At 50.6% G+C, this 26,915-nt stretch overlaps 1 protein-coding gene across 1 annotated transcript in view; it reads left to right on the plus strand.

Annotated features, from left to right (window-relative positions):
- The window catches only part of grik2 (glutamate receptor, ionotropic, kainate 2), a 529,211-nt gene that overhangs the window by 376,069 nt on the left and 126,227 nt on the right, over positions 1 to 26,915 (plus strand). The window contains exon 10 of the mRNA XM_085998231.1: positions 12,603 to 12,806. Coding sequence (XP_085854357.1) covers positions 12,603 to 12,806 — 204 coding nt within the window. The remainder of the gene's footprint in view (positions 1 to 12,602; positions 12,807 to 26,915) is intronic.

Here is a 26,915-nt window from a genome sequence, read left to right on the forward strand (position 1 = left end):
TTTTACCAAGGTCTTCTGTTTGTGTCTTTTTATGACGTGTAAATTAAAACTCCTCAACCAGGGTGATCTATGCAATTCTTATTTACCTCAGCTGGTTGCAATACAGAATAGTGTCTCCTGTGTTTCATTGAATGTCATGAAGGCATATGTTGCTTAATTTTCTGTGTTTCTTTCCGAAGTCTAATTTAGGACACCTTAACAGGGTGTACCATTGTCTTTTTTCCAATGCTGCAGACTCCAGGAGCCTCCAACCTCCTGTTTCAATAAGGTTATTGATTCAGTGTCAACAACTTATCTTATCTCAATAGTATGTATGCTGTTTACAGCTTTAGATTGTTGACGCTTCCAGATTTCCAAACCCAGTTTGTCATGTTTTAATAAGGCTAGAATTCTTTCATAGAATGGTGTATTTTTCTGAATATGGCTTATTCCTTCACATTCACACCTCACATGAAAAGACACCTTTCCTCACTAAATAATTTTTTTTTTAAAAGAAGCATCTTGTCTGCTATGAACAAGCTGGTAAACAATCAGTTGTATCTTCCAAGCAGTTAAAACATGAGCTGTGAGCTTTTGACACCGAGATGCATTTTGAATCTTCCAACACTTTATAGGCATTAAAAAATAGTTCGGTCCTAAGTGACCATTCAGTGGAACTCTGTTACTGTCAAAATAAAATTGGACCACAGGGGAAGAATTATTGTTTGCTATGCATAGCGAAATCGTAAATATGTTCTTTTTGAATACATTTATGGTGCTGCTACACACAGTGGCCACAGCAATTCTTTCCCCCTCACATCTGTCCACTTACTGGTAAAAAGTTATATATCACATAAAGCAGGCAATCCTGTTGATCCCAGCTTGCTGACCACACCTTCCTTCCCTGAGGCTGACCACTAGGTTCTCACTATTAAATACGTTCGTACTTAGTACTCTAAATTGTGACCTTAGTGGTAATGTTTTTGAATTGAAAGCCAGTAAAACTTCTCCAATGACTGAGCAAGTTTGTCCAGTGAGTTGCTGAGCCTTACACACCAGGAAGGTCCTATGTTTGATCTCCAGATGGTCCTGAGTTAGCTGGTCTTTGTAAGGGCACCACAATCGTCCTTGGTGCCTTTAGATTAAGGAGGAGAACATGAACCAAGATTCCTGCACAAGATTAATATCCAATGATATCTACCGAAAGAACGTGTGCGGACGGCGGGAAATGATACCTGGCCATGATGCCCCTGCGCTCACAAAGCTTGCCAACGCTCAATTTTCAATTGCTGTGGTCACTGTGTGTAGCAGCACCACAATTTGAAATGTTGGCGATAATATAAATGAGCAACATTGGATCAGCCGTCCGTTATACACTCCCGATTTTCATTAAAGGAACATCGAAACAGATGTATAACGGGGCAGCTCATCTGATTTCGCCTCATTTATGATATCGCCAAAAGTCAGAATTACTCCCACTGTCACACAAGGCCATTTGGGATGAGGTGTGAGGGCAGCTGGCACCTGGGTCAGTCAGGTCACAAATTTTATACACCCTGTTAGATGCTTCCCCAATACACTGAGTGGTGGAAATTCCGGGGAAACAGCAGTTTCTCCGGGGTTTCTGCAGATCTGTTCAAGTTACAGTGGGAGATCGGGAGAACACTCACGGAAATTTTACCCCATCAATTTATAGCACAACAAAACTGAAGTTAAATACCAGCAGTTCTGGCAAATTTTCAGCTACTTTCTCAATTGGAAAAAAAATGCCGATATGCATGATCGTGCTTGTTGCCATGGATGCACAGCAGTACTTCACAGTATTAAATAATACACTTTAGCAGAATTAACAGCCATTGCTATTATTCCAGGCAGTTGAACCCAGCGGTTGTTTTGTAGGGATACTTGCATGTTATAATAGCAATTATTAATCTATCTAGATGTGTGGTATTAACGTTAAGGCAAATGTGGCTTTATAAACATTAGAAACACTGCCCAATTTCTTCTTTTAACTCCTGCATGACCACTGATTAAGTCGGATTCAGGTAGGTAAAAAATAGCCAATTTAGAGGTAAAATGCTGCAAAACTGAAATAAAAGCAGAAGATGCTGGGAATGCACAGCAGGACGATCTAACATGAGTTACACCTGAAACATCAACTCATCTTTTTTGTTTCCGATGACCTGTTGTGCTTTTCCAGCCTTTTGTGTTTTTATTGCAGTCATTTTTGAGCTGGGCAGAAAATAGTTGAAGCCTTAAAACTCTGGAATTAATCTTGTTTTCTTTCTCACTCTCTCTCCTGTGGTTCATCTAAGTCACAGACTTCTTTACTTGTAAAATGCTGCAATCTCTTTAAATATGGGAACATTGTATGTTGTTATGAAGTACCAGAAATGAGTAGTCCATCATTTTTTTTTGTTATGTTGCACACCACAAATGACATTTTTAAAATCCAATTCCTGTACTCCATCTTCAGTGCCTTCATTAGACTGAATCGTTTGACCAGATGGCATTGGTTAGAGGGTGATTGATGAAGACAATCAATTTAAGTAAACTAAAAGGGCCATCCTGAAGCTATATGCAGGAAAACCGATGGGTTTGAAGTCTTCTGAAATTTTCCCAGTCATCGTAAGCTATAAAAAGCTCTTTTGTTCACTGGCACAACTTCAGAAAGGAATAATTTTATTTAAAGACACTGCAAAACAGAGAGCTGGCAATGTAAGCATTAAAAATAATGACCAGAAAAGCTGCACACATTCTGAAAAGCTTACATAATTGGGAAATCTTTGAGCTCTGCAGAATGAAAACATTGGTTTTACAGGTTGCTCAGTACAGATTTGTCCTTTCATCAATCACTCAGATTTAGAAAAGAGTGTTGGGTGGAAAAAGTAATTAAATTAGTGGACTTGGGCCATTTAACTAAATCTACAGCTGTTCCTAGACTTGGTTAGTTGATAGCAAAGTCAGACTTTTTTTGAATCAATCTCCCTGTAAACATTTGTTCAGTTTTTATTGAAATCATTAATGCTCACAAAAAAATCTTTACGCATTGTTGTCCTCTGAGAGTATGTTAAGGGAAGTAAAACTGTAACCTTCAATTTTTTAAATAGTTCACGTTATGATTAGAAATTAGGTAGGAATTCAGCTGTCTTTGTCGCTCCAGCATTTTCTCTCACATAATCACTGGCAAATTCATTATGAAATGTAATTTATTTTCATATTAATAAGCATTTTGTTTCAGACAATAACATAATAATGGGAGACAGAATTAAAATATACATTTTCTTGGTTTGGAATAGAATATGGGGCTTTGTTTGCAATTTATTTTTAATTTGTGAAAGAAGAAACCATCAAAGCAGAACATGGAATTTTAACTTCACGGTTACAGTATAGTTTGGTTGTTTTCTGCTTTTGAATATTATTACCTGTTTATGACTAAAAGGGATCCATACATTTCAAATTATAATTAATTCTGCACAAAAATATGTTGTCACACTGTCTGAATGTCCTCTCAAAGTGAATCCACAAAGTGTTGTTAAGAACATAAGAAACATAAGAGATAGGAGCAGGAGTCGGCCATACGGCTCCTCGAGCCTGCGCCGCCATTCAATAAGATCATGGCTGAACTATATCAATTCCACTTTCTCGCCTGATCCCCATATCCCTTGATTTCCTTATTGTCCAAAAATCTATTGATCACATTCATCAACTGAGCATTCACAGCTCTCTGGGGTAGAGAATTCCAAAGATTCACAACCCTCTGAGTGAAGAAATTTCTCTTCATCTCAGTCTTAAATGGCCCAGCCTTTATCTTTAGACTATGCCCCTAGTTCTAGATTCCCCAGCCAGGGGAAACATCCCAGCATCTACCCTGTCAAGCCCTTTTAAGAATTTTTAATGTTTCAATGAGACCACCTCTCATTCTTCTTAACTCCAGAGAATACAATCTTTCTTCATTGGACAGCCCTATCATCCCAGGGATCAGTCTAGTGAAGCTTTGTTGCACCCCCTCTAAAGCAAATATATCCTTCCTTGGGTAAGGAGACCAAAACTGTACACAGCAACAGAAAATGCTGGAAAAACTCAGCAGGTCAGGCAACATCCGGGGAGAGAAACAGAAAATGCTGGAAAAACTACTGTACACAGCACTCCAGGTATGGTCTCCCCAAAGCCCCATATAATTGCAACAAGACTTCCTGGGGGAGAAATTTATTATAGCCCAGGAATGGGCGCTAACTTTGGAAAAGTTTGAAATTTAGCACCAGGCGCTAATGAATCTCGCTGCACACAAAATTCAGTGCCATTGCTCAAAGGATGGGAGCGCTCAATCAAGTGCTAATTGCCCAGCTCAATGGTGTTACACTCAAAGCGCTAAGCAATTTCAGGTGCAGTCTGACATGAATCAACTGAGTGGCCTGCGGGTGGCGCTGTCCAGGGAGAGTATAAATACTCGGGCATGGGCCCAGCTTGCGCAAGACATTCTTACCAGGAACTAGTGAAGGACACAACTGGACCTCCATGTTGTAAAACAGTTGATTAAAGCTTTGTTTAACGCTTAGACCAAGTGCCTCGTAGTTTTCTTACGTCAATTTAATCAACTGGAACTTGCTCCATGCTCTGAGTGATTTTGGGAACAGATGGCTACGACTCAAATGGTAGAAGGCAACCAGACGTAGTAATCAATCCATCATGGAGAAACTACTCAGACCCGCCCGTCTTGACCTGGACCCAAATTCACCTAAAACTGCTAAGGTATGGAAACACTGGCATCGTACCTTCAGCAACTTCCTCGGGGCTTGTGGTGAGAATGTTCCTGATGAGTTACAAATGCTTGCCAATTATGTATCTCCTCATGTGTTTGACTATATCAAAGACTGTGTAGACTATGACTCCACTATCCAAATACTGCAGCAACTATATGTTAAGGCCCCAAACAAAATTTTTGCTCGGCACTTACTGGCCACAACTCGACAACAACCCGGGGGTATCACTTGACGAATTCCTTCAAAAGCTTCGCAGGCTCAGCAAAGGCTGTAATCTCGAAGCTGTCTCAGCTGAGCAGTACCAGGAGGAATTAATTTGTGATTCTTTTATTAATGGAATTGCGTCTCCCTTCATTCGCCAGCGTCTGTTGGAGAATAAAACCCTTGCGTTACAAGCTGCCTATGACCAGGCATATTCTCTGGACTTAGCAAAAAAAAATGCAGATGCCTATCTTTTACCACATGCACGGACTGTTGCTATCACTCTTAGTGAATCCTCCGATAAGCCTCAGGCGGAAGCCCTCACTGATGACGACTCTATCCTAGCTGATGACAACCCTACCCTAGCAGCATCTTGGCAATCTAAAAAGAAGTGTTTCTTCTGTGGAGGTGCATTTCACTATAGGAAATTTTGTCCTGCTCGTAATGCAACCTGCAATCATTGCAGTAAGAAAGGTCACTTTTCTAAAGTATGTCAGTCAAGAGCCTCTCCTAGGGTTATAGCTACCATCTATAAAACTGCTCCTTCCCCAAGAGCCACTACTAATGTTACATATGTCATCTATAAAATTGCTCCTCCCCCAAGAGCCACTACTAATGTTACAGCTGTCAAGTATAAAACTGCCCCTCCTCCCATCACAGCTGTTTTTCCCCAAAGCCTGTCCCATGCAGCCACGAAGGTTTCGGTAAATGGACACATTTTGCGTGCACTAATCGACTCATGTAGCTCTGACAGCTTCATCAGTGAGCAGGCTGTCAGTAAGTTAAAACTGCTTATTTACCCCTCAGACAGGGAAATTACAATGCCTCTGACAACACTGATGACCCGAAGCCAGGACGCCAGTCAATCACCGACTACTGAGCAGGATGACGCTCCCCATGGGATGACCACCCGAAGCCAGGATGCCGGTCAGTCACCGACTACTGAGCAGGATGAAGCCAGCTCGGCATCTGTGGGGGCCGCACCCGGAGTCACGATCTCCGCAGTCCCCCTCAGGTCGATCAAGGTGACACGGGCTCTGCCAGCCCGCCGGTACAAACCAAGCGACCCAGGGACCAAGACTCGGTCCGAGGAGACGTGCCTTCCAGCCACAAACGGAGATCCAAACGACTGCGGCTATTCGTAGTCCGATTAGAAGGAAGTCGCCGGACTACCAATCCTTCAGGCGGGAAAAATGACATGAATCAACTGAGCGGCCTGCGGGTGGCGCTGTCCAGGGAGAGTATAAATACTCGGGCATGGGCCCAGCTTACGCAGGACATTATTAACAGAAACTAGTGAAGGACACAACTAGACCTCCATGTTGTAAAACAGTTGATTAAAGCTTTGTTTAACGCTTAGACCAAGTGCCTAGTAGTTTTCTTACGTCACAGTCTAATCACAAATCATCATTGCCACAGGCTCTTTCCAGTTCTTAAAGGGGAGGTCCATTGATGCTGCAGAACCTCATTCTCAGCATTGGTGCCTGTGAACCTATGTCAACAAGCAGGAGCAGGCCAAGTCCAAGGAGCCATGTGACCCAACCAGCTGTACTCATTTCAGATCCACTCCCCAGAGAGAGAGAGCCTGCAGATTTTTGGGCCAAGCATTGGAGGAGTTGGTATCGGCTGTGGAGAGATGGAGGGCGGTGCTCTACCCGACAAGTGGCAGGAGGCCTTCTCCATAAGTCTTTTGTGCCATGTGGAGGGAGGTTGCCCATCAGGTCTCGGGCAGCAGTGTTGTCCCCAGGACCCATACACAGTGCAGGAAGAAATTTAATGACCTCACTTGGGTGGTCAGAGTGAGTCAATGCCTCAACAAATGCTACCTACCACTGTCTGAGCCACAATCTTCATACACTGCCCAAAGCACCACACCCCCAGCATTCACCCACCAGCAATCTCTACCTACCAACGCTCACACCCAAATCTCACACCTTTCACACAATGACAGTTATTCAACTAAAGCAGGCACATCAGCCAAACACATTGCTCCACACTGACTCACACACTTTCCTTTCGCTTGCAGACCAAGGTGGCTTACAAAAGGAGGGAGCAGGAGCACACAGGTGAGGGACAAGCCGACACCCAACCACTGTCTGCACTGGAAAATAGAGTGTTGCAGATTATTGGGCGCCAGGTGGTGGGAGCCGTGGCCACTGGCGATGTTGACCCCCTTGAGAACAACAGCGGTATGTTCATCCCTACTCCTCCTTCTCACATCCCACTCCCCCCCACCCCGTTGTATGCATGCATTTCTCCCTTCCTGCCCCCATCCCCTCACCTTAACTCATCTCTTGTGTTTTTATGCTTTCAGATAATGAGCAAGCACTGGAGCAGCCTGTCCCTGAGGGCACTGTGGGAGAAGAGGAGGAGGAAGAACACACCGCGTCACTGCAAGTCTCACCCGCAGACACCAGCTCAGATACTGGCATTACACATTCTTTTGAGACTGGTATAGCACTAGTATCTGCACAGGGTGAGGCACTGGGGATGAGTGGGCTGCAGCAAGGCCGGGGGGAAAGGTTAGCTCGGGGGCCAGCTCCACGGAGGGCGAGTTCGCGCGCGAGTTCTACTACATAGGACTCAGATGAGGACCTCGATGGGGAGGCCTTTAGAAGAAGAGTGATGGACATGCACACGGAGATGATAGGTGCAATGGCAAGGGTGCCCGAGAGCCTGTCTGCAATGGTAAGGAGCATGGAGGAGTCCGCCTCCAACATTGCACAAAGCTCTGCGCACACCATGGAGCCCATCATTTCCAGTCCGGAAAGGATGGTAGACTGCCAGGGAGACTGTGGCGACCTGGACCTGATGCCACATGTGATGGGCGATCTGGCAGCTTCCGTTGCAGCACAGGCAGAAGCGACACAACGTCTTAGTGCTGTAATGGAGTCTATGGTTGGTGCCATCCAATCTCAGACTGCTCTCATGCAGTCTCAGCTTGATGCCATGCAAGCTCTGAGTGCTGCCATCATGGCTGGGTCTACCACCATCGATCAGGGCTTTCACGGTGTCGCAGCAGGCCAGCAATCTTTGCTGCAACAGATTACTAGGGATGCTGAAGTGCTGCCCTGGGAGAGTGGCAGTGGGTCGGTGGAGCAGGAACCTGCTGTCCTCTCTCAGGATGACAGCATTCCTGCTCCCACCACTGCCACTCCACCATTGCCCTTATTGCTGTCTGTCATCCAGCCAGCTCAGACTGCTGCCGCCCATGCTGAGGTGGTGCAGTCTACAGCCCGGCCTTTCAGGCCCAGAGCTGGTCAAAGGCATCCTGCAAGGCCATCTGAAGTCTCCCGCACGGACACTCAGCGGCCTTCCACCAGCCCTGCTGCTGCCATTGTGTCAACCCTTCGTAGGAGCACTGGAGTAGGCAAAGGCACAGTAACAAGAGGCACTAAGGGATTGCACAAGGGTGAATAGTAAATATTGTTGTTGTAAAGATGTGTTCACTGATTATTGATACATTTATTAATTCACTTCGGATAATTTTGTACTGTGTCTCATTTCAGCTGTGCGCTGTGATATGGCCTGCGACAGGGATGGAATGATGGGGATGTGGTGAGCAATGGGATCTGGGGTTGAATTTACTGGAACCGCAGTCTGACGAGGCGGCTCCTCTTCCCCCTCCTCCTCCTTGTCTTCCTCGTCCTCCTCCTCCCCTCCCTCTTACTCCTCTTGAGGTGGTCCCGCAATCCCTGCTGGCAAGGGCTGGGCCCTCATGATGGCCAGATTGTGGAGCATGCAGCACACCACGACAAAATGGGACACCCACTCCGGCGAGTACTGGAGGGTTCCTCCCTAGTGTTCAAGGCAACAGAACTGTTGCTTGAGCACCCTGATGGTCTGCTCAATGATGCTCCTGGTGGTGGCATGGTTCTCATTATATGAGTGTTGTGCAGGAGTGTTGGGGTTGCGGAGGGGAGTCATGAGCCAGGTGGAGAGCGGATAGCCCTTGTCTCTGACCAGCCAGCCGCAAGCTTTATGTGGTGGCTGGAAGAGTGCTGGAACACCGGTCTTGTGCAGGATGAAGGCATCGTGGCTGCTGCCAGGATAGCGGGCATTCACACTGAGGATTCGCTGTCTGTGGTCACATGCCAACTGGACATTAATTGAGTTACGGAAGATGTCGGGCCAGAAATTCGGGTCGGAGGCTTCCCGCGGGTGCAAGTTCCCGGCCTGCACTTATCTAGCGTGCCGGCCGTTCTGCTGTGGGCCCACGTGGGATTCCGATCCTGGGCCTGCTCCAGCTTCCAGCACACAGTGCTTGCGTATCTCAGGGGTGCAGTTAGTTCGAAGCATCCCCTGGGATCACGTGGGCCATGGAGAGCCAATCGTAGCAGGGAATCTCTATTCATAGATTTGACAGAAAGACCTGTCAAATCTATGAATAGAGATCGGCCCCAAAACTCAACTAAAACTTCAAATAATTTTTTTTTTAAATCACATTTTTAAAATAACTATAAATTACATAAAATAACTATTTTAAACAATAATTTAAATTTTTGAAAAAATTAATTACAGTTTTTAACGGGGCTAAAAATAAACTTACCTTTCTTTAAAGTATTTAAATGTAATAAACCTGTGGAAATTTGTTTTAAATTTTACTTAATTCACCACTTACCTTGTTAAAAGCAGGCCTTGCGACTGCTTTTTAAAAGCGTAGCTGCTGGAGACTTACCCTCCCGGAGAAACCTGTGAACCCCTTTCTTCAAGGGAATGGAAGTTCCGGTTTCCCGCGCATGCACAGTGCATGCACGAAACCGGCACTTTCGTTGGCCCTACGCGTGAGTACCCAGCGCGTACTCACCTGTGGGGACCCGAATTTCTGGCCCAATAGGATTGTTATGCATGCCCACAAAACCACGTGGGTGCAGTCAGTGGCACCCTGCACCATGGGGAATCCCGTTGTCCTGCCAAAGCCACATGCACACTCGTCTTGCTTCTCTCTGGTGATGGAAAGGAAATGTAGTCCCTCCTCCTACTGTAGAGAGCCTCTGTGACCTCCTGGATGCAGTGATGGACGGCAAACTGCGAGATGTTCGCTATATCTCCTGTTGCAGACTGGAAGGATCTGCTGGCAAAGAAATTGAGGGCGATGGTGACCTTGACCGCCACTGAGAGAGCCGTCTTCATCCTGATCTGACACTGGAGGTCTGGTTGCAGGAGGTGGCAGATTTCAGTGACCACATCCTTACTGAAGCAAAGCCTTCTAATACACTGCTCCTCGCTTAATTGAAGGTAGGAGAATTGCTGTCGGAAGACCCTCGGAGGGTAAGGCCCCCTGTTGAGAGCCCTGATGGCCCTCCTCCTCCCTCTGGCCACATGTTCTAATCTTTCTCACTGCCTGCGCTCCCTCCATAGTAGATCCAGGAGAGTGAGGTCGACTGCCAGTACAGCCGTCACTAATGTAAGGAAGTGCAGCACTTTGATATTTTGTCAGAATAAATGTAACTAACTTTTAGAAGCCGCAACACTCCGGAGGCTAAACAACCTTTGAATGGCTGAATTCAACTCTTGAACTATCTCAAACTGACAAGGCAGTACTGAAACACTACTAACCTGACAGCTGCGACTCATTACTAATCATCCCTTTAAATAGCGCCCCTGGAGCCAGCATCCACCTGCTTGACCCTTCCCCTCCCTGTCGCTGTCGGGACCAGGCAGGAGGCGACACTCAATTTGGCAGATTGGGCACCCATTGAGTATTGCACACTCGCTGACGTCACGATCTGCCTGGCGCTGAAGTCCCCGGCGCTAAATCGTAGCGGCGGGGGCTACCGGGGGCGGGGGGGATGCGGTGCTGGATGATTGACACTTGTGTTTCCACCCCCCCCCTTATATCTACACACAAGGAGCTAAACGTATAAGGTCACTGAGTGGTGCAGTGGGTTAATAATTGGATCCAAAACCAACCCAGACTGATAGATTGAACATCTGCTCTGTCTGCTGGCTGGAAAGTTGGCTACGTGACATGCGTTTGGGCAGTCTCAATCCAGCTTCTAATGGGTGTGGACATTCAGCACAAAACTGTCCCTAATTTGGCATTAATGGCAAGATCATCAGAGTGCCCACATGATGGCTGATGTGAGAAATGGAGAAGAGGTGACACTGTAGATGACTCTCTGCTGAGATTGGGACTCATATACGTTGTTGGAGCAAAGTAGAGGGGGCTTTATTCTATGTCTAGCCATGCTTAATCTGATCTGGGAGTGCTTGATGCCGATACTGTATGTCTGAAATAGGAAGCGTTTGTTCTCTAGAATTATGATTCTTTTTTTTAAAAAAAAGGAAGTCCAGCTACTTCGCATAGACTTCAAAGTAAAAAAAATCTGTAACAAATAAAATAGGTTGATTACTTCAGCTTAAATAAAACTGAAGTTTAATACAAGATTAGGATCAAACTCTTCCCATCTTCATTGGCCAGTAATGAATATGAAAACAATAGTCTGTTTGGACACCATGGTAGAATATAGAAATAACAACAGAAAAAGCTGGAAATACTCAGCAGGCCATCTTTCATGTAAGCTCGAGGAACAGCACCTCATCTTTCAGTAAGGGTGACCCTGAGCTTCCGGTCGCCTGTCACTTTAATTCACCGGTTCACTCCCGCTCTGATCTCTCTGTCCTCGGCCTATTACATTGTTCCAATGAAGCTCAACGTAAGCTCGAGGAACAGCACCTCATCTTTCATGGCCTGCTGAGTATTTCCAGCTTTTTCTGTTGTTATTTCAGATTTCCAGCATCCGCAGTATTTTGCTATCGTCATGGTAGAATATAGGTTTGTCCCTGCAGTTCTCTGCATGCTGAGATCCTGATCTTGCATACACAAGGCACCGAATAAAAGGCCTTGCACTTTCTCATGGAGAGAGAGGGTTAAAATGAGATTATGATGGACCCCAACTCTCTCTCATGCATCTCTGATCCCTCGGCTTAATGAACAAGATCTCTGAAATCAGGTTGTCCACTTATCTGCTTTCATGCAGAATTCATGGGGAACTAAAGAGGGAGAAAGGTTTTGTCATTATTGAAAATATTTTTACATGTTTTTTTTAAATGATCCGATTGCCACAGAAGCAAAAATGGAACAGCGGCGCGAGAACCCAAATGCAGAACAATTCGTAGTACGTTTACATTTAAATGAATGTTTTCTGAGCCATTATGTTCGTATTTGTCTTCATATTTAGTACATTGACCTTTAATGTTGATTTTCTATTTAGTTTGGCATGTGAGGTACAGAGATAATGTACTATCTTTTAGTACTGAGATAAATAAACTGTCAGGTGCTAATCATAGCCACGAGGTAACTTAGTGATTTTTATTTGCAATTTCTATGCATCAAATGCTTAGCATTTTTTGTAGCTTAGTCATTTTAAATGCCAGGATTTATGAAAGCAAACTCTAAATGTGCTATTTCAATGGCTCTGATCTCAAATTACAGTCTTTTTTACAGCTAATAGTTTAGTTCCAACAACTCCCACTACAGGGAATGTTAGACTTCAGGGATTACGTACCAAAGCCTTTGAAATTTATCTGCACTAACTTAGGTCGGTACCTGATCAGTGGAGGGCAGTTTTGATAGACGTTATCTCTGAAATGTATTTGTCACCTGGGACATGTAAAGTCCTCACATTGATCTCTTTCTGTTATCAACCTACACAGGAAGAGCCTTACGTGATGTTTAAAAAGTCCGATAAACCTCTTTATGGAAATAGTCGATTTGAGGGATTCTGCATTGACCTCCTGAAAGAGTTGTCCAATATCCTCGGATTTACCTATGAGGTCAGACTGGTGGATGACGGGAGATATGGAGTTCAGGATGAAAAAGGACAGTGGAATGGAATGGTCAGGGAACTGATGGATCATGTAAGTAGTTCATGCTTGGAATTATTTTAAATGTAGTAAAACAAAAGACTTGCATTTATATCTCGCCTTTCACGACCTCAGGATGTCCCAAAGCCTTTTACAGTCAATATAATACTTATGAAATGTAGTCACTGGTGTAATGTAGGAATAGTACCATTGATGGTTTTGGGGAGGGTTCCTATAAGATAGGTGTTACAAGGGTATGCTATAAAGAGAGCATTTCAAATATATTTTCTATGGGGGAAGGTGTCATAAACAGTACGTTATATCAGAATTGTTGGTATCGTGGTGCTATAATAAGATGCCAGGGAAATGTAAAGATGAATCACTTGACTGCAGAAGCCCCACGAGTTACTTTCATTTTACATACTTCCAATTTCATGCTTGAAATATATTACTTTTTTTAATTGTAACCTAAAGAGATGGTGTTGTCATGGTAACTGATTGGCAAGATACTTTAACATATTTTCAAATTGAGGTGTACGCTCTAATGTCATTCCACTGTCTATTGCATCAACCGCTTCTATTGCGCTATTCTTAGCCCCCGATATTTACTCAGGGCCATGAAGAGCGTGGAGGTTGGGGGTGATTTTTGGATGGGGAACCTGGAAGTATGGGTTCGACAAGAAGTCATTGAAATTTTTTAAACAGGTTTCCCGCCCGACAGCCAGCTAGCCTATCAGTCTGAATGGCCGTTGGGCTGGAAAGAAGCTGGGGAGCAACTGTCAGGAAAGACTGACATCATGGGGTGGAGGGGAGGACTCGGATATCATGGGGGGTGAGGGTTGAATCTGACATCGCGGGGTGAATCTGACATCGCGGGGGTGAATCTGACATCGCGGGGGTGAATCTGACATCACGGGGGGGAATCTGACATCGCGGGGTGAATCTGACATCGCGGGGGTGAATCTGACATCACGGGGGTGAATCTGACATCACGGGGGGGAATCTGACATCGCGGGGGGTGAATCTGACATCGCGGGGGGTGAATCAGACATCGTGGGGGTGAATCAGACATCGTGGGGGTGAATCAGACATCGTGGGGGTGAATCTGACATCGCAGGGGTGAATCTGACATCGCAGGGGTGAATCTGACATCGCAGGGGTGAATCTGACACCGCGGGGGAGAATCTGACATCGCGGGGTGAATCTGACACCGCGGGGGTGAATCTGACATCGCGGGGGGTGAATCTGACATCGCGGGGGGTGAATCTGACATCGCAGGGGTGAATCTGACATCACTGGGGGAAATCTGACATCGCGGGGGTGAATCTGACATCACGGGGGGAAATCTGACATCGCGGGGGTGAATCTGACATCGATGTGGGGTGAATCTGACATTGCGGGGGTTAATCTGACATCGCGGGGGTTAATCTGACATCGCGGGGGTTAATCTGACATCGCGGGGTGAAACTGACATCGCGGGGGAGAATCTGACATTGCGGGGGTGAATCTGACATCGCGGGGGTTAATCTGACATCGCGGGGGTTAATCTGACATCGCGGGGGTGAAACTGACATCGCGGGGGAGACTCGGACATCGCGGGGGTGAATCTGACATCGATGTGGGGTGAATCTGACATCACGGGGGTGAAACTGACATCGCGGGGGAGAATCTGACATCGCGGGGGAATCTGACATCGCAGGGGGGAATCTGACATCGCGGGGGAGACTCGGACATCGCGGGGGTGAATCTGACATCGATGTGGGGTGAATCTGACATCACGGGGGTGAATCTGACATCGCGGGGGTTAATCTGACATCGCGGGGGTGAAACTGACATCGCGGGGGAGAATCTGACATCGCGGGGGGGAATCTGACATCGCGGGGGAGACTCGGACATCGCGGGGGGGAATCTGACATCGCGGGGGAGACTCGGACATCGCGGGGGTGAATCTGACATCACGGGGTGAATCTGACATCACGGGGGTGAACCTGACATCGCGGGGATGAATCTGACATCACGGGGTGAATCTGACATCGCGGGGGTGAATCTGACATCGCAGGGGTTAATCTGACACCTCGGGGGAGAATCTGACATCGCGGGGGAGAATCTGACATCGCGGGGGAGAATCTGACATCGCGGGGGGGAATCTGACATCACGGGGGGAAATCTGACATCGCGGGGAGAATCTGACATCGCGGGGGTGAATCTGACACCTCGGGGGAGAATCTGACACCTCGGGGGAGAATCTGACATCGCGGGGGAGAATCTGACATCGCGGGGGGGAATCTGACATCACGGGGGGAAATCTGACATCGCGGGGGTGAATCTGACATCGCGGGGGTGAACTTCACATCGCGGGGGGGGTGAATCTGACGTCGTGGGGGTGAATCTGACATCGCGGGGGTGAATCTGACATCGCAGGGGGGAATCTGACATCGCGGGTGAGACTCTGACATCGCGGGGGTGAATCTGACATCACGGGGGTGAATCTGACATCACTGGGGGAAATCTGACATTGCGGGGGTCAATCTGACATCGCAGGGGGGAATCTGACATCGCGGGGGAGACTCTGACATCGCGGGGGGGAATCTGACATCGCGGGGGGGAATCTGACATCGCGGGGGTGAATCTGACATCGCGGGGGGTGAATCTGACATCGCGGGAGTGAATCTGACATCACTGGGGGAAATCTGACATCGCGGGGGAGAATCTGACATCGCGGGGGAGAATCTGACATCGCGGGAGTGAATCTGACATCGCGGGGGTGAATCTGACATCGCGGGAGTGAATCTGACATCACTGGGGGAAATCTGACATCGCGGGGGTGAATCTGACATCGCGGGGGAGAATCTGACATCGTGCGGGGTAATCTGACATCGCGGGAGGGAATCTGACATCGCGGGGGAGAATCTGACATCGTGGGGGGAAATCTGACATCGCGGGGGAGAATCTGATATCGCTGGGGAGAATCTGACATTGTGGGGGAGAATCTGACATTGCGGGGGTAATCTGACATCGCGGGGGGGAATCTGACATCGCGGGGGAGAATCTGACATCGCAGCGGGGTGAATTTGACATCGCGGAGGTGAATCTGACATCACGGGGGGAAATCTGACATCGCGGGGGTGAATCTGACATCGCTGTGGGGTGAATCTGACATCGCGGGGGGGAATCTGACATCGCTGTGGGGTGAATCTGACATCGCGGGGGTGAACTTCACATCGCGGGGGAGAATCTGACATCGCGGGGGGGAATCTGACATCGCGGGGGGGAATCTGACATCGCGGGGGTGAACTTCACATCGCGGGGGGGGGAATCTGACATCGCGGGGGTGAATCTGACATTGTGGGGGTGAATCTGACATCGCGGGGGGGAGTCTGACATCGCGGGGGTGAATCTGACATCGTGGGGGTGAATCTGACATCGCGGGGGGGAATCTGACATCGCGGGGGTGAATCTGACATCGTGGGGGTGAATCTGACATCGCGGGGGGGAATCTGACATCGCGGGGGGGAATCTGACATCGTGGGGGTGAATCTGACATCGCGGGGGGGAATCTGACATCGCGGGGGTGAATCTGACATCGCGGGGGTGAATCTGACATCGCGGGGGTGAATCTGACATCGTGGGGGTGAATCTGACATCGCGGGGGTGAATCTGACATCGCGGGGGTGAATCTGACATCGTGGGGGGGAATCTGACATCGCGGGGGTGAATCTGACATCGTGGGGGTGAATCTGACATCGCGGGGGTGAATCTGACATCGCGGGGGGGAATCTGACATCGTGGGGGTGAATCTGACATCGCGGGGGGGAATCTGACATCGCGGGGGGGAATCTGACATCACGGGGGTGAATCTGACATCGTGGGGGTGAATCTGACATCGCGGGGGGAATCTGACATCGCGGGGGGTGAATCTGACATCGCGGGGGGGAATCTGACATCGCGGGGGTGAACTTCACATCGCGGGGGTGGTGAATCTGACGTCGTGGGGGTGAATCTGACATCGCGGGGGTGAATCTGACATTGCGGGGGAGAATCTGACATCGCGGGGGAGACTCTGACATCGCGGGGGGGAATCTGACATCGCGGGGGGTGAATCTGACATCGCGGGGGAATCTGACATCGCGGGGGTGAATCTGACATCACGGGGGTGAATCTGACATCGCAGGGGGGGAATCTGACATCACGGGGGTGAACCTGACATCACGGGGGGGAATCTGACATCGCGGGGGTGAATCTGACATCGCGGGGGTGAATCTGACATCGCGGGGGTGAATCTGACATCGTGCGGGGTAATCTGACATCGCGGGAGGGAATCTGACATCGCGGGGGAGAATCTGACATCGCCGGGGGAAATCTGACATCGCGGGGGAGAATCTGACATCGCTGGGGAGAATCTGACATCGTGGGGGAGAATCTGACATCGCTGGGGAGAATCTGACATCGTGGGGGAGAATCTGACATTGCGGGGGTAATCTGACATCGCGGGGGGGAATCTGACATCGCGGGGGAGAATCTGACATCACGGGGGAGAATGTGACATCGCAGGGGGGTGAATTTGACATCGCGGGGCTGAATCTGACATCACGGGGGGAAACCTGACATCGCGGGGGTGAATCTGACATCGCTGTGGGGTGAATCTGACATTGCGGGGGTTAATCTGACATCGCGGGGGTTAATCTGACATCGCGGGGGTGAATCTGACATCGCGGGGGTGAATCTGACATCGCGGAGGTGAATCTGACATCGCGGGGGGAATCTGACATCGCGGGGGGGAATCTGACATCGCGGGGGGAATCTGACATCGCGGGGGGGAATCTGACATCGCGGGGGTGAATCTGACATCGCGGGGGTGAATCTGACATCGCGGGGGGGAGTCTGACATCGCGGGGGTGAATCTGACATCGCGGGGGGAATCTGACATCGCGGGGGGAATCTGACATCGCGGGGGGGAATCTGACATCGCGGGGGGAATCTGACATCGCGGGGGGGAATCTGACATCGCGGGGGTGAATCTGACATCGCGGGGGGGAGTCTGACATCGCGGGGGGAATCTGACATCGCGGGGGGGAATCTGACATCGCGGGGGGAATCTGACATCGCGGGGGGGAATCTGACATCGCGGGGGTGAATCTGACATCACGGGGTGCGTCTGACATCACGGGGGTGAATCTGACATCGCGGGGGTGAATCTGACATCACGGGGTGAATCTGACATCACGGGGGTGAATCTGACATCGCGGGGGGGGAATCTGACATCGAGGGGGTGAATCTGACATCGAGGAGGTGAATCTGACATCGCGGGGGTGAATCTGACATCGAGGGGGTGAATCTGACATCGCGGGGGTGAATCTGACATCGCGGGGGGGAATCTGACATCGCGGGGGTGAATCTGACATCGCGGGGGTGAATCTGACATCGCGGGGGTGAATCTGACATCGCGGGGGTGAATCTGACATCGCGGGGTTGAATCTGACATCGCGGGGGTGAATCTGACATCGCGGGGGTGAATCTGACATCGCGGGGGGGAATCTGACATCGCGGGGTTGAATCTGACATCGCGGGGGTGAATCTGACATCGTGGGGGGGAATCTGACATCGCGGGGGGTGAATCTGACATCGCGGGGGTGAATCTGACATCGCGGGGGTGAATCTGACATCGCGGGGGGAATCTGACATCGCGGGGGTGAATCTGACATCGCGGGGGGGAATCTGACATCGCGGGGGGGAATCTGACATCGTGGGGGTGAATCTGACATCGCGGGGGGAATCTGACATCGCGGGGGGTGAATCTGACATCGCGGGGGGGAATCTGACATCGCGGGGGTGAACTTCACATCGCGGGGGGGGTGAATCTGACGTCGTGGGGGTGAATCTGACATCGCGGGGGTGAATCTGACATTGCGGGGGAGAATCTGACATCGCGGGGGAGACTCTGACATCGCGGGGGGGAATCTGACATCGCGGGGGTGAATCTGACATCGCGGAGGTGAATCTGACATCACGGGGGTGAATCTGACATCGCGGGAGGGAATCTGACATCGCGGGGGTGAATCTGACATCACGGGGGTGAATCTGACATCGCGGGGGGGAATCTGACATCACGGGGGTGAACCTGACATCACGGGGGGGAATCTGACATCGCGGGGGTGAATCTGACATCGCGGGGGTGAATCTGACATCGCGGGGGTGAATCTGACATCGCGGGGGGGAGTCTGACATCGCGGGGGAGAATCTGACATCGCGGGGGGGAGTCTGACATCACGGGGGGGAATCTGACATCGCGGGGGTGAATCTGACATCGCGGGGGAGAATCTGACATCGTGCGGGGGAAATCTGACATCGCGGGGGAGAATCTGACATCGCTGGGGAGAATCTGACATCGCCGGGGGAAATCTGACATCGCGGGGGAGAATCTGACATCGCTGGGGAGAATCTGACATCGCGGGGGGAATCTGACATCGCGGGGGGGAATCTGACATCGCGGGGGGGAATCTGACATCGCGGGGGGGAATCTGACATCGCGGGGGTGAATCTGACATCGCGGGGGTGAATCTGACATCGCGGGGGGGAGTCTGACATCGCGGGGGTGAGTCTGACATCGCGGGGGGAATCTGACATCGCGGGGGGAATCTGACATCGCGGGGGGGAATCTGACATCGCGGGGGGGGAATCTGACATCGCGGGGGGGGAATCTGACATCGCGGGGGTGAATCTGACATCGCGGGGGGGAATCTGACATCGCGGGGGGAATCTGACATCGCGGGGGGGAATCTGACATCGCGGGGGGAATCTGACATCGCGGGGGGGAATCTGACATCGCGGGGGTGAATCTGACATCACGGGGTGCGTCTGACATCACGGGGGTGAATCTGACATCGCGGGGGTGAATCTGACATCACGGGGTGAATCTGACATCACGGGGGTGAATCTGACATCGCGGGGGGGGGAATCTGACATCGAGGGGGTGAATCTGACATCGAGGGGGTGAATCTGACATCGAGGGGGTGAATCTGACATCGCGGGGGTGAATCTGACATCGCGGGGGTGAATCTGACATCGAGGGGGTGAATCTGACATCGCGGGGGTGAATCTGACATCGCGGGGGGGAACCTGACATCGCGGGGGGGAACCTGACATCGCGGGGGTGAATCTGACATCGCGGGGGTGAATCTGACATCGCGGAGGTGAATCTGACATCGCGGGGTGAATCTGACATCGCGGGGTGAATCTGACATCGCGGGGGTGAATCTGACATCACGGGGGTGAATCTGACATCGCGAGGGTGAATCTGACATCGAGGGGGTGAATCTGACATCGAGGGGGTGAATCTGACATCGCGGGGGTGAATCTGACATCGCGGGGGGGAACCTGACATCGAGGGGGTGAATCTGACATCGAGGGGGTGAATCTGACATCGCGGGGGTGAATCTGACATCGCGGGGGTGAATCTGACATCGCGGAGGTGAATCTGACATCGAGGGGGTGAATCTGACATCGAGGGGGTGAATCTGACACCGAGGGGGTGAATCTGACATCGCGGGGGTGAATCTGACATCGCGGAGGTGAATCTGACATCGCGGGGTGAATCTGACATCGCGGGGGGAAATCTGACATCGCGGGGGGAAATCTGACATCGCGGGGGTGAATCTGACATCTCGGGGGAGAATCTGACATCGCGGGGGGGAATCTGACATCGCGGGGGAGAATCTGACATCATGGGTGGAATCTGACATCGCGGGGGGGAATCTGACATCACGGGGGGGAATCTGACATCGCGGGGGGGAATCTGACATCGCGGGGGAGAATCTGACATCGCGGGGGGGAATCTGACATCGCGGGGGGGAATCTGACATCGCGGGGGAGAATCTGACATCATGGGTGGAATCTGACATCGCGGGGGGGAATCTGACATCACGGGGGGAAATCTGACATCGCGGGGGGGAATCTGACATCGCGGGGGAGAATCTGACATCGCGGGGGGGAATCTGACATCGCGGGGGAGAATCTGACATCGCGGGGGGAATCTGACATCGCGGGGGGGAATCTGACATCGCGGGGGTGAATCTGACATCACGGGGGTGAACTTCACATCGTTGGGGGGGGTGAATCTGATGTCGTGGGGGTGAATCTGACATCGCGGGGGAGACTCTGACATCGCAGGGGGGAATCTGACATCGCGGGGGTGAATCTGACATCGCGGGGGTGAATCTGACATCGCGGGGGAATCTGACATTGCGGGGGTGAATCTGACATCGCGGGGGTGAATCTGACATCGCAGGGGGGAATCTGACATCGCGGGGATGAATGTGACATCGCTGGGGAGACTCTGACATCGTGGGGGTGAATCTGACATCGTGGGGGGTGAATCTGACATCGCGGGGGTGAATCTGACATCGCGGGGGTGAATCTGACATCGCGGGGGGGAATCTGACATCACGGGGGTGAACCTGACATCACGGGGGGGAATCTGACATCGCGGGGGTGAATCTGACATCGCGGGGGTGAATCTGACATCGCGGGGGTGAATCTGACATCGCGGGGGGGAGTCTGACATCGCGGGGGAGAATCTGACATCGCGGGGGGGAGTCTGACATCACGGGGGGGAATCTGACATCGCGGGGGTGAATCTGACATCGCGGGGGAGAATCTGACATCGTGCGGGGGAAATCTGACATCGCGGGGGAGAATCTGACATCGCTGGGGAGAATCTGACATCGCCGGGGGAAATCTGACATCGCGGGGGAGAATCTGACATCGCTGGGGAGAATCTGACATCGCGGGGGGAATCTGACATCGCGGGGGGGAATCTGACATCGCGGGGGGGAATCTGACATCGCGGGGGGGAATCTGACATCGCGGGGGTGAATCTGACATCGCGGGGGTGAATCTGACATCGCGGGGGGGAGTCTGACATCGCGGGGGTGAGTCTGACATCGCGGGGGGAATCTGACATCGCGGGGGGAATCTGACATCGCGGGGGGGAATCTGACATCGCGGGGGGGGGAATCTGACATCGCGGGGGGGGAATCTGACATCGCGGGGGTGAATCTGACATCGCGGGGGGGAATCTGACATCGCGGGGGGAATCTGACATCGCGGGGGGGAATCTGACATCGCGGGGGGAATCTGACATCGCGGGGGGGAATCTGACATCGCGGGGGTGAATCTGACATCACGGGGTGCGTCTGACATCACGGGGGTGAATCTGACATCGCGGGGGTGAATCTGACATCACGGGGTGAATCTGACATCACGGGGGTGAATCTGACATCGCGGGGGGGGAATCTGACATCGAGGGGGTGAATCTGACATCGAGGGGGTGAATCTGACATCGAGGGGGTGAATCTGACATCGCGGGGGTGAATCTGACATCGCGGGGGTGAATCTGACATCGAGGGGGTGAATCTGACATCGCGGGGGTGAATCTGACATCGCGGGGGGGAACCTGACATCGCGGGGGGGAACCTGACATCGCGGGGGTGAATCTGACATCGCGGGGGTGAATCTGACATCGCGGAGGTGAATCTGACATCGCGGGGTGAATCTGACATCGCGGGGTGAATCTGACATCGCGGGGGTGAATCTGACATCACGGGGGTGAATCTGACATCGCGAGGGTGAATCTGACATCGAGGGGGTGAATCTGACATTGAGGGGGTGAATCTGACATCGCGGGGGTGAATCTGACATCGCGGGGGGGAACCTGACATCGAGGGGGTGAATCTGACATCGAGGGGGTGAATCTGACATCGCGGGGGTGAATCTGACATCGCGGGGGTGAATCTGACATCGCGGAGGTGAATCTGACATCGAGGGGGTGAATCTGACATCGAGGGGGTGAATCTGACACCGAGGGGGTGAATCTGACATCGCGGGGGTGAATCTGACATCGCGGAGGTGAATCTGACATCGCGGGGTGAATCTGACATCGCGGGGGGAAATCTGACATCGCGGGGGGAAATCTGACATCGCGGGGGTGAATCTGACATCTCGGGGGAGAATCTGACATCGCGGGGGGGAATCTGACATCGCGGGGGAGAATCTGACATCATGGGTGGAATCTGACATCGCGGGGGGGAATCTGACATCACGGGGGGGAATCTGACATCGCGGGGGGGAATCTGACATCGCGGGGGAGAATCTGACATCGCGGGGGGGAATCTGACATCGCGGGGGGGAATCTGACATCGCGGGGGAGAATCTGACATCATGGGTGGAATCTGACATCGCGGGGGGGAATCTGACATCACGGGGGGAAATCTGACATCGCGGGGGGGAATCTGACATCGCGGGGGAGAATCTGACATCGCGGGGGGGAATCTGACATCGCGGGGGAGAATCTGACATCGCGGGGGGAATCTGACATCGCGGGGGGGAATCTGACATCGCGGGGGTGAATCTGACATCACGGGGGTGAACTTCACATCGTTGGGGGGGGTGAATCTGATGTCGTGGGGGTGAATCTGACATCGCGGGGGAGACTCTGACATCGCAGGGGGGAATCTGACATCGCGGGGGTGAATCTGACATCGCGGGGGTGAATCTGACATCGCGGGGGAATCTGACATTGCGGGGGTGAATCTGACATCGCGGGGGTGAATCTGACATCGCAGGGGGGAATCTGACATCGCGGGGATGAATGTGACATCGCTGGGGAGACTCTGACATCGTGGGGGTGAATCTGACATCGTGGGGGGTGAATCTGACATCGCGGGGGTGAATCTGACATCGCGGGGGTGAATCTGACATCGCGAGGGTGAATCTGACATCGCGGGGGTGAATCTGACATCGCGGGCGAGAATCTGACATCGTGCGGGGTGAATCTGACATCGCGGGGGAGAATCTGACATCGTGCGGGGTAATCTGACATCGCGGGAGGGAATCTGACATTGCGGGGGAGAATCTGACATCGCAGGAGGAAATCTGACATCGCGGGGGAGAATCTGACATCGCTGGGGAGACTCTGACATCGTGGGGGTGAATCTGACATTGCGGGGGTAATCTGACATCGCGGGGGGGAATCTGACATCGCGGGGGAGAATCTGACATCGCTGGGGAGACTCTGACATCGTGTGGGTGAATCTGACATTGCGGGGGTAATCTGACATCGCGGGGGGGAATCTGACATCGCGGGGGAGAATCTGACATCACGGGGGAGAATGTGACATCGCAGGGGGGTGAATCTGACATCGCGGGGGGTGAATCTGACATCGCAGCGGGGAGAATCTGACATCGCGGGGTTGAATCTGACCTCGCGGGGGGTGAATCTGACATTGCGGTGGGGTGTTTGGTCAATCGCAGGGGCAGGTTTGGTTGTTGGGCCTGGGGGAACACTCCTGCTCTGCCTGGCCCACAAGCTGTGCAATAAAGATACTTACATCATGGATCCAGCCATTCTCTCCTCCTTTACCTGCCGTGATTCCCAAGGCCCAGGAATCCCGGCCTCCACATGTTAAAAATCAATTTTTTGTTAAGATGGGGATGCACAGCCTCGTTGAAATATTTTTGTGACTGACCTGCCTCCTGAGAGCGGATTGGGCACCAGCCCTCCGATCCATCTCTGTTAAAACTGGAAGTGGGCGGGTTGGAGGCGTTTGTGGTTGGGTTTAAGAATTAAAAATTATTTTGTCAGCGGTGTCAGGATGGGTGCGGGACAGCTCATTTCCTGCTTTCAGACCTGCCCCCAGCTGCCTCCGCTCCACAGATGTGGTTTTCCCTTGATTGACCTTGTTTACCAGCCAAGTAACAGGAAGCGGGTCTAATGACGTCATTTGATGATGCATCATCTGCCGGTTTCCTTAAAGGGACCATACACAATTTTATTTTAACAGTTGTTTTCTCAGTGTTTGACAGCATTGAGGTGCTGAAAACATTGACAATCACTGCACAAAGGTGAACCCTTGTACCCAGACTCTCCAATGACTCCCTCCATATGCTGGAATAGAGGACAGCTGCAGGTGAGATGGCAGATGCGATCTGTCACTGGTGAGGGAGGTTCTCCCAATGAGGTGGTACTTGACATATCACAGAATCACAGAATCACAGAAACCCCACAGTGCAGATAGAGGCCATTTCGGCCCATCGAGCCTGCACCGACACATATCCCACCCGATCCCCGTAACCCCTACACCAACACATATCCCACCCTATCCCCGTAACCCCACGTATTTAATCCCCCTATCACTAAGGGTCTATTTTTTATCATAGCCAATCAACCTAACCCGCACATCTTTGGACTGTGGGAGGAAACCGGAGCACCCGGAGGAAACACACATATAGTTGGATTTAAAAACTTGTAAGCTAAAGAAATCTGTAAATGGTTTAAAAATGCAGCAACCAACATTTTCTTTGCTGTGAAACTTACCAAGTGCAACATTGGATCCTTCACATCACTTCTGCAGCTGTCATCTTTTCACAAACGTTACACCAGACTCCCAACACGCCACACTTACCTGGTGTGGTGTCCAGACATCAGGAAACCTGACCCAGAAGCGGGAAAATCCAAAAACAGGCTGAAAACTGCTGACAAGTACCTGTTAATAGGCAGGTAATTGCCTTTAATCCGTTTCCCGCCGCTACGTGTCGGGTCCATTCACAAATCGGGGACCCAACATTTGGGAAAGCTGTTTGGAGGTGGGTTGACGGCGGGTTTGGGACCCGCTGTCAATCAATAGCACTTTAACCTCTGACCCGCCTCTCTGAGCGTCGACAAAATCGCGGCCTTAGTTTTAGTTTTAATTGAATCTGAAATCATTTTTTTTTACAAGTGCATTGCAACAGTTCATACCGTAACAGAGATAAATACCCCGCACACCCTGCTGGCCAACGTGGCTGCCCTTTAGTGACGTGTTCAGGGCAGGCTGCTCCAAGCTACTCCAGCAACTGAATGTTTCAGACTTTGATCTCATTCCACAAAGGGCTTGAAATTACTGCCGAACATGTTCACCTGCAATTCTTCATTCTGCTATTTTAGCAATGGTATTAACCAAGTTAAAATAAATGGTTTAACACCTCTGCAAAATAGTGGAGACAAAAATTGCAGGCAAAGGCCATAAGCATTATGACATCATTGTCACTGTGGTTCATTTCAGAGCCAAAGTGAAAGTTATGGGAACGCCGCAGATTTTTCAAGTTGCCTAATACGGTGTTACAGCAAGAGCCACAAATAGCTCATAGACAGACATTGTTCTAATAAGCACATACGGTATTAACTGAATCAACTAACATACCATACAACTCAACCTTTCATCACACTCAGCTATCAGTCCAGCCTCATTTGGAAGGTATATACATTCCTGAATTAGCACAGTACACTGTCTGCAATTATGTTTTGAGGAAAGAAAGAACTTGCATTTATATAGCAGCTTTCCTGACCACAGGACATCCCAAAGCACGTCACAGCCAATTAAGTATTTTTGAAGTGTAGTCACTGTTGTAAAGTTGGGAAATGCAGCAGCCAATTTGTATGTAGTAAGATTCCATAAACAGCAGCGAGATAAATAATCAGATAATCTGTTCATACAATCATAGAATGGTTACAGCACAGAAGGCGCCCACTCCCCTGCCCTTTCCCCATAGCCCTGCATTTTTTTTCCTTCAGGTACTTATCCAATTCACTTTTGAAAGCCATGATTGAGTCTGCCTCCACCACCCTTTCAGGCAGTGCATTCCAGATCCTAACCACTCGCTGCATAAAAAAGTTTTTCTTCATGTTGCCTTTGGTTCTTCTGCCAATCACCTTAAATCTGTGTCCTCTGGTTCTTTACCCTTCCACCAATGGGAACCATTTTTCTCTATCTACTCTGTCTAGATCCCTCATGATTTTGAACACCTCTATCAAATCTCCTCTCATCCTTCTCTGCTCTAAGGAGAACAAACCCAGCTTCTTCAGTCTATCCACATAACTGAAGTCCCTCATTCCTGGAACCATTCTTGAAAATCTTTTCTGCACCATCTCTAAGGCCTTCACATCCTTCCTAAAGTGCGGTGCCCAGAATTGGACACAATACTCCAGTTGAGGCCAAACCACTGTTTTATACAGGTTCATCATAACTTCCTTGCTTTTGTACTCTATGCCTCTATTTATGAAGCCCAGGATCCCGTGTGCTTTTTTAACAGCTTTGTCAACCTGCCCTGCCACCTTCAATGATTTGTGCA

The sequence above is a fragment of the Somniosus microcephalus genome, chromosome 9 (assembly GCF_052327205.1).
Source record: "Somniosus microcephalus isolate GS21.2 chromosome 9, FLI_Smic_1.0, whole genome shotgun sequence".
In the NCBI taxonomy this organism is placed as follows: domain Eukaryota; kingdom Metazoa; phylum Chordata; class Chondrichthyes; order Squaliformes; family Somniosidae; genus Somniosus; species Somniosus microcephalus.